At 29.4% G+C, this 9249-nt stretch overlaps 2 protein-coding genes across 3 annotated transcripts in view; both read left to right on the top strand.

Annotated features, from left to right (window-relative positions):
• The window catches only part of LOC108770535 (lysosomal aspartic protease-like), a 2904-nt gene extending 523 nt beyond the window's left edge, over positions 1-2381 (top strand). Inside the window, exons 2-8 of the mRNA XM_018522170.1 lie at positions 2-93; positions 615-733; positions 823-1019; positions 1142-1258; positions 1334-1493; positions 1679-1797; positions 2234-2381. Coding sequence (XP_018377672.1) covers positions 2-93; positions 615-733; positions 823-1019; positions 1142-1258; positions 1334-1493; positions 1679-1797; positions 2234-2381 — 952 coding nt within the window. The remainder of the gene's footprint in view (position 1; positions 94-614; positions 734-822; positions 1020-1141; positions 1259-1333; positions 1494-1678; positions 1798-2233) is intronic.
• Positions 2382-4914: 2533 nt separating this feature from the next.
• Positions 4915-7544, top strand: LOC108770564 (lipid storage droplets surface-binding protein 2). Of its 2 annotated transcripts, none has more exons than XM_018522201.1 (4): positions 4915-5259; positions 5954-6320; positions 6430-6715; positions 7027-7544. In XM_018522201.1, exons 2-4 carry the CDS (start codon positions 6018-6020, stop codon positions 7263-7265), a joined length of 828 nt encoding a protein of 275 aa, XP_018377703.1. In that variant the 5' UTR covers positions 4915-5259; positions 5954-6017; the 3' UTR covers positions 7266-7544. The 2 variants fall into 2 exon arrangements, with proteins under 2 accessions (XP_018377703.1, XP_018377704.1); XM_018522202.1 differs by lacking the exon at positions 4915-5259 and adding an exon at positions 5293-5574.
• Positions 7545-9249: the final 1705 nt, after the last annotated feature.

Below are 9249 nucleotides of genomic sequence, written 5' to 3'. Positions count from 1 at the left end.
CCCCACCGCAGGTGTTTAGAATTAATTTCGACACTGGTGCCTCTAATTTTTTTGTCCCAGCCGTGAACTGTTATACTGATAATTTTGCTTGCTGTATGTAAATCATAACATAACATTTTCTGCGACATTCCATTATTTTATTTATTTTCACATTTATATTATTATACTTATATATTTTATGTTATTTATATTTATACTTATATACAAGCATATTTATGTTTAATAATATTGCTATTACATATGTAGAGATAATATTAATTGCTTTTTTATTTTAATGATTGACTTTAAGTAAAAATATAGGGTACGGAGGCAACCTATATATTTCAAGTATAATTTTTAAGATTATTTGAATTCTAATATTTTTAAAATTAAAATAACTGTTAAGGTAAATACTACGAAATTAAGTTTTACAATCATATATTATTTATTTTATTTATCGTGCTTATTTTAAATGTATAAACGATTATCTTTGATACAATTGATATGTTAAAGCAAAGAAATAATAAATGTTTTCGTTCTGACGATTGTTAACATATATATCTCTAAATTAATAAATAGAAATTTATTTTTAGCATGTTTAACAACAACTGATTATCTGTTATTATTTTATACAGCGTCAGTTACAAATTATCATAACAATAAATCCCACACGTACATAGAAGTTGGTACTACTATCGGACTTGATTACGCGGTTGGTACGGTTATTGGATTCTTATCTACTGATGTAGTGAATGTAGGTTGTCGTCAAGCAAATAGATCGATTTAATTTCAATTATTATTTATAAAGATTTTTTTAAACATTCACATATGTGTGTTTTATAGATTGCTGGCGTTATTGTTCAAAATCAAACATTCACAGAAGCGGTAACACGGGATCTGACTTTTGCCTTTCTGAGATTCGACGGGATCTTAGGAATGGGTTACCCAGAGATATCTACAAAAGGAGTGCCTCCCGTTTTTACCAACATGGTTGAACAAGGCCTAGTGTCGGCACCTGTTTTTAGTTTTTATCTGAATCGGCACGTACCTCCTTCCTATGTCTAAAAATATTATTTCGCTTGAACAGTTCGTTTTACTATATTACAAAACTGTTATTTAATAAACAGTATTTTTAATATTGAAAAACATATAAATTGTACAGAAATTATTATTACGGTAGTGAACTGATATTGGGTGGTTCCGACCCCATTCATCGTTATACCGAGTTCACTTATGTTAATGTCACCAACAAAGGATACTGGCAAATTGCCTTGGATAAGTACATAATTATTTTTTTAACTACGTACTTATATATGTCAACCGATTACACATAAGCTAATTGTTAATGCTATAGGGTAAAAATGAGGCATATGATTTTCTGTGAAGATGGCTGTGAAGCTATCATACACACTGGTTTTCCGGGGATAGCTGGACCAGCATCAGAAATCGAATTTATTAACAACGAATTAGATTCATTAGTACGAGTTGGAATCTTTCATGGAGGAGGTATGATTGTAAGTATATGATAAATTTCCCAATGGCAGCTATTTTCAATGAATACTAAATAAATTACTGAAGTAAATTAATGAATGTCTGATTTGCTCCCGTTGACAATAATATGGTTTATTAATATTAAGTTTAGTTATGTTATTGGTTATATTAATATGAATTATTAATAGCTATTTAACTTTATTTAAAGGTGGACTGCAATCAGATATCTGAGTTACCCAATATTACTTTTTTCCTGGGTGGTAAACCATTCGTACTCACTGCACAAGATTTCATCAATATCGGAACGGTAAATATAGTTAAATTAAAGTTGAAATTCCTGTTCACTCACCTCGAATCTTCAGATTAATGATTTCAGAAGCGATAAAGTACATGAAAACTCATGCAAAATATAATAAATTGGATGCATTTTTTAAGATAATGATTTTTACATTTAATTGAATACACTTGTAAAGAATATACTAACTTTCTCGCAAATCGTATAGTTTATTTTGTTTTCAGGTTACAATTCAATTTTTATTATAAGATTACTTATTGATTTTACTGTAATACATAGAAAGTTTTGGGTATATTTTACAAATATGTCGAATGCAATATTGTTTTATTAAAAAGTACATTTTAATGTTATTTGCAATGTTTTTTTTAAATATATTTTATCGCAGTATGGTAATGAATAGACAAGACCTATAAGCTGTTTTAAAATGAAACTCCATGTCATGTTCAATTTGTTGTAGGGCCAATCGAGCCTTAATGTATGTTCAAGCCCTTTCTTAAATTCCAAGATATATTTTGGTTTGGAGGATATTTGGGTTTTGGGTATTCCATTTCTTAATCAGGTTTATACTGAGTTCGACATGGGTAACGACCGAGTGGGATTTGCGTATGCAACATAAGTATTATTTTCTCAAGAGATTGTTTTAAATGCTGGAATATCATAGAAAATAATGAGCGAATTATTTTCTCTTCCAAAGTTTTTAGAATCTTTTTGGATTTTTTGTTTTTTAATTCTCTTATACTTATGGCGTTGAAATTGTTATTTGGAATTATTTAAGCGTTAACTGCATTCTTGATAAATGCATATGTGATATAATTTATAAAAGTATAACGAAGATGTGCGATATTATTGTTATCAACGTTTAATACAACCCATCTTCCAGCATAATATCGTATTGTCATACGATATTATAAATATGATTCTGTTAATCTTAAATTCTCTCTTTTATTTAGTAAAACGTAAAAGTTGTATGTATTTTTCCATGCGGACTCTGCATTTGTAAACTTATCTAAAATCTATAGTGCAATAAGTTGTCTTTGGTTGTAATTAATGTTATCGAATATATCTTACGTTTATACCAGAGAAAATGATAATAATATAAATCTTTAAAAATAATTTTACGTTATTAAGATTATATAATATAACCAAACATTTTGCTTAAACTTAAGGAATGAATTGAATATACTAACTGTGAGTTCCTATTTCTGTAGATAACCTCGTTTATCTCTTCATTATCCCACTTGTTCTGTAAGTACGTAAAATATGTACTTACATCGGTAGATTACACGACACCTTTCCGATCAACCACATTTACAATATATTATCGTTTGAGATCAATCTGAAAGTAGTAAGGTGCCTTTTCATGCAGCGAATTTTTCGCTGCGAATGATTTTTAGCGAATATCGAATAATTCGCCGCGAATAGTTTGTGAGCGTCGCATTTCGTCGCATTTGCGTGGTTATTGATGGTTACACACCGTTTGAAGGATGCAATCTTATCCAAAAGATATTGGGAAATAAGAAAAATCGTTTCTCAATATCTACTAAAGTATGTATTTATTCTTGGTTATATGCTTTGAAGTGTTTTTAAATGCTGTGTATTTTATAAATATACAGTAAATTATTAATTATCTATAAAATTTTTTTTAATCTTTTTGGATGGAGGATCATTCAGTTATGAACTGGATTATGTTATATAATGTACAAATGCAGTGTTCATTTATTTATACACAAGTATATTATTACCTTAAAATAAATGCACAAAAATCCATTTATATATCTATAATCATTTATATATCCATTTATATATCTTATAATATATTTTATAACATATCTTTACATAGTATATAGTACAACATTCCACGACATTCGCTAAAAGCTGGAAAATTACGGCGAATAGCGATTACTGGCTAGCGAACAGCGACTGATCACGTAACCATCAATGGCGGCGATTTTTCCGCTGCATGAAAAGGCACCTTTATAGTATTTCTTTTTCATCTACGTTTCTTTCATGTCTCTATTTCATAATTTCTTTTCTTTTATTCTTATTTTTACGTGTGTACTCCGAAGTGTACAGATCATAATTGCTTTCCGGTTGTTTCTTTTTATGCTACTTATCGATTGTTCACTGTTAGCGAGTCAAATCGTCTAATACTGTAATTATATTCGCCAAATTATATATCATTTGTAAATAAATTTTTGCGGATTGTTTAGCGCGTTAGTTTTCAGTTGCTCTCATTATTTTAGTCACAGGTTATTATATAATTTTTTTTGTAAATTTATCCTATCAAGGCAAACGATGCATATTTTGAAGATTAATACGAAGTTGAATCAAATATAAACAAGAATTTTTTCTTATTATTTATTGGACGAGCATAAAAATATGAAGAAAACAAATTATTTTTCTATATAGTACTCTGCTCCATTGACATATTTTTGCCAGCTGACTAAATTCATTTAGTAGCTCGTTTTTTTTTATGGGTGAGTATACTTACAAAGAAAAGAGGACCGCCTATAAAATTGGCAGTGGTGGTGGAGGGCCTCTATAGCTCGTTTTTGTTAAATTATACTTTAAAAATTGACAATATATATTTAGAAAAGGTTGAATTTATTAAAAGTCTCCATAATTGTGCGTGTGTGTGTGCTATTAATTATAGAGCCTTAATTTGATATATACTAGTAATTATGTTTGGTAAAAACGAGCTAAAAATTTGCATAAAGAAACATAACTTACAACATAACATTACTTGTTAGTAATTTTATAAGATATTATAAGATAAATGTTATAAGACAAAATTCACTAAATTAATTTGTTCGAATTTTCAATTTCGTTTATTAAAATTCAAAACAACTTTTATTTATATATGTAGGAAATGCGAAATTAAATTTTTTTCGTTCAAGGACCCATTAAATTAAACTATCCCTCCTAATAGTTGGCACGCTTCTATCCTGGAGATTTAGTACAGAGACGAACCACATCTACTTTCGACGATACGATTTTATCGATAGTGTCAGAAAATGTATACAATCACGTAGTTCGTAAACTGAAAATGGATGTACGGGCGATTTTAGCCCGTAACAGGAAAAAGGCCAGCATGGACTCTCTCAGGTTTCTCTCTGGTATAGACTTCAGTCTTCACGTTACCGACGCACGATTGCTCCGAAATGAACTATCGAGAACTTAACAGTAACGGCGTAATCTCTTGGCGAACAATCGTATTTCCGCTTAATACCGGGTGATAAAAAATGACAAGAAATGGAGTAATCTCGCTAGTGCGTTAAAGTGTATATAATAAATAATTGAACTCATGGTCTGAGTAAACAAATAGTGAAATGAGTCAGAGATTAAGGTACAACTGTAGCTATGTTTAAAGAGGGGGACAACGAGAAAGGAAAATAAAAGAAAGAGAAAGTATAACAGAGAGAGGGAGAAATACAAAGCTATAGGGCAGCTGAAGGGAAGTTGGCGTCCAGTTACTGTCGCAACGATCGCGTCGAGTAAGTTGTCAAACTAACAATTTCCCTTTATCACATCGATCGGAGCACCTGTCAATTCACGACCGTGACATTGATCTTAAAACATATATGTACGTTTCTATAACTATACTCGTCGTTTCCATCGATCGAGAACGCGAACAATGAGTCGTAGTAAGCCACGCGCATTCCTACCGCTCGCTCGCTGCTTTGTACTCCAATCACGATATTAGTTCTCGCTTAGTGTGATTAAATGTTTTCTTTTTCTTCTTCTCGCGAACGCCGTTCATGTCTTGCTTGAATTGCAATTCATATATAGAATGTGTTAATGAAATCTGAGTTAGTATTTATTATTGAGCTGCATATAGAGTGCTTAATGTAATAATGACACTTATGATACAATAACAATGGTGAAGAAATTTTATTGATAATGACTTAAATATTATAGTGGAAGACATGTTTCTACGTTAGTATATTATTCATTCTTTTTTTAATTTGCATTCTGTATAAATAATTCATGCACACAGTTTATACTTTCATGAAGTTCATAATGCTCTTGTGTTTTTCTTAAACGTTTGTTGAAATATTTTTAATTTAATTTATAGCCAGTTCCACACAATTGTCTTGTTAACTTAAGTTTGTAATTAAAAAATAATTTTAATAGATGTAGCAAGAACTAATTAGTTCTTGTTAGAATTATAATATCTTTTTGTTACAGATTGTGTAGTCTCAGGAATCAAGAGGTTATTCGATGAGAAGAAGATTTCAATTTAATCATAGCCATGGATACGGAACTCTCTGATCAGTTATATCGAATTCAAGCCGTTGATCGCGCCCGTAAAATACCCAGCGTGAATTACTTGTGGGATAAATCTACAGAGGTGTACGAACGTGTAAAAGGCACAAACACGTTTGTAAATTGGGCTTTTGACACCGTTGAAAATGTGTTGAATATGATGATAGAGAAGTCCCTGCCAGTCGCTCGATTGATGGAGAAACCAATTTATACACTGGATAAAACATTGTGTCAGGGCATCGATTTTGTCGAAGGAAACTTGCCAATAATTAAAGAAGAACCCAAACAGGTTATACATATATATACATATATACATATTTCTCTCCACAATATGAATCTTTAATTATTTGATTTCAAATTTATAAATGTATTCATTTTTTATATTCTGTCTTTTCCAGATATTGAATCGCACCAAATCTATGGTATCTGAACATCTCCGTCCTGCGGTAAAAACTTTTACTAATTTAAAACGGGAAACCAAGCAGAGAGTAAGGGTTATGACTCTACTTACATATTATAAGGTCCACTACCTACGTATCTACAGCTGGCAACAAGCCGACAGAGTCATGTCAACTGAAACTGGTATCAATATTTTAAGAACTGTTGATAACACTACCGATTTTGCTGAAGTTATGTTGAACAAGTATCTACCTCCATCGGAGGAAGAGATTCATACAGATACAGGTAATGTTATATACCAATTGTTACAAATAGAAATTTAACATAATAAAATTAAAAATACTACTTAGTAATTTTTTGTTTATGTCTTTAAAATGGAATACATAAAAAAATATAGAAATATAAGAAAAGTAGCTTTAAACAAATGTTATTTCGCATGCAAAATATGCAACAGCTGAATAAGATTCCCTCTCTTAAATGCAAGTCAATCGTAATCGTAAATACATAATAAACATAAAATTATGCAATAAAACCGCACTTTAATTAAGCCAGAAAATATTTTTTCTTTAATAATACTAATTAATTTATATTTCTAGAGCGATTATGTAGTGAACACGTTAAGCTGCATCATACGATGGAAAGATTGAGCGAATTCAGTACTCGAGCATACAGACGTATTTATTACGCATTAATGGAGAGGTTGCAGCACATGTATAAGATAGAAATACTTATTTTGGTATTACATGTTCTTGTGGTCATTCAGGCGATCAAGTTTTTGGAATCGGTAGTGAGTTTAATTTTTAAATTATTTAGTGACTGCCTCTTTTCGTCTTAGAAATACGTTCTAGTCCGTTTTATAATCGTGTATGCAATAGCACTTAAGAAATCAGACTATTTTTATTACTTTTACACGAAATTATTCCCGAGTATATTTTACTTGCAAACTGCGAATTTTACTTAATGAGAACGTCGTGAAACGTGTGACTATTCGCGGAATAATTTCATGGTCCAAAATGAATTAAAAAGAAGTTGTGCTCTCAGCCATGATATATGGCAACTTTTTCTCATGATATTTCGCATTTGCACATTTCCGACTTTTTAAATAATCTTCCAACTGCCGTTTATTAAGAGAAATAATCTAATTATTTTTAAGAAGAAACTAAATCTCTATATATAAACTAATTTTATAGAGATAATTCTCTTTTTAAATATATAGGATATTTTAACGCTCTTTCTCTTAATCGTGAACATTAACCTAAACTAAAATTTCGAAATCTAAATAAAATTAAAATAATTTTTATATAATAAAACGTTAAATTTTGAATCATAAACTTTTAAATTAAAAATTAGGAAATTTTGGTACATTAAACAAAGAAGTATAAAAAATCATAGAATTTATAATAAATTATTTAAAATGGTATTTTAATTTAAAATTACCAAAAAATATAATAACAAAAGGAAATACATATAATAGTGTTTATATTTATAAATTATTTAAAATGGTATTTTAAATTAAAATTACCAAAAAATATAATAACAAAAGGAAATACATATAATAGTGTTTATATTAACAATATCCTGTATATTTATTATCGTTTTTACTTTGCCGTGTTTTAAATGTGTGACATAGGCTAAAAAAAGAGAAAAATATCCCTGTTTGAGCATTTATCTTTATATGTATTTTACCATTATGTGTTACACTCAGATTTTTAATCTAACTAATAATGTTTCAAATGTGTGTGTTGGTCGGATTGCTAGACCGTATATATTCACGAGGACGAATCAGCAAAACGATTATCGTTGTTCTTTTTTTAAGAATATAGCACGATATATTTTTCGATAAGATTTGTCCGTGTTTTCAAAGATATAACTGCGTTTTTCATACCCTGTTATCATGTGACGGGCATAGGTATTCGAAAGGCGTGGTACTCGCACATGACATAAACGCTTAATAATGTCTTATTTCTGCCACTTCTTTTAGATTTGTATGTAAGGTTTGTTTTTTACGCAGATAGACTATTTAATAAAATGTAATGTTACTGTTGAGCAAAATTGATCCCGAATAGATAACAGCATTTTATTGTATTGACTATAGTCGATCTAGACATTCGTGCAATAATATATGTGTCTAGGAATAATTACGGATGTTAAAACAAATTGAAAATTGAGATTTTAACTATAACGACTGTGATGAAAAAAAAGTGATTAATTTATTCCTATTTTATATCATGTCATATTATTTTGACTTAGATAACATAAATATGAATAAATTAAGCATTATAATTATAAGATTTTGCACACTTGATAACATTAGAAAAAAAATTATATAACAAATATATATATATATATATATATAATTACATTAAGCAAGATGATTCGTAATTAGAGTGCGAAAATTCATTTCATACTTGGATAATATATTCGAGTGTTTGTTTTATAGAAATCTGTGTGTTATTTTGAATTAAGTATTATGTATTTTGAATTAATTGTCTCTTTCACTTGCGTGACGAAGTTAATAAAAAAAAAAAAATAGAAAAGTTTCTATTTGGTTTAATGAATAATGGACCCAAAAATAACTGCCATAATAAGTTTTCACTTGGAAAATGTCGTAAAGTTTCACATCCTTTGCACTCTACTTATGTCAAAGCGATTAGTGACTTATAAGGCGGACAGACTACATATGATTGTACATTACATTAACATTACGTAATTCTGCAATTGTTTTCATTCTCTGTACTTACTAATGCATTTGTATAAATAATTGCATATAAAAATGTAATTAAAAACCTACTATCGAAGTACATTTATTTACCCTATAT

This window comes from Trachymyrmex cornetzi, unplaced genomic scaffold (genome assembly GCF_001594075.2).
Source record: "Trachymyrmex cornetzi isolate Tcor2-1 unplaced genomic scaffold, Tcor1.1 scaffold129, whole genome shotgun sequence".
In the NCBI taxonomy this organism is placed as follows: domain Eukaryota; kingdom Metazoa; phylum Arthropoda; class Insecta; order Hymenoptera; family Formicidae; genus Trachymyrmex; species Trachymyrmex cornetzi.
The sequence above is the reverse complement of the archived record's forward strand: the minus strand, read 5'-3'. Positions and strand labels throughout refer to the sequence as shown.

Bases quoted from the DNA above. Each gene is read 5' to 3' on its own strand.
- LOC108770564 (XM_018522201.1), top strand. From the start codon at position 6,018: ATGGATACGGAACTCTCTGATCAGTTATATCGAATTCAAGCCGTTGAT. The intron at 6,321-6,429 runs GTTATACATATA...TGTCTTTTCCAG, and splicing joins TTAAAGAAGAACCCAAACAG to ATATTGAATCGCACCAAATC. The intron at 6,716-7,026 runs GTAATGTTATAT...TTATATTTCTAG, and splicing joins AGAGATTCATACAGATACAG to AGCGATTATGTAGTGAACAC.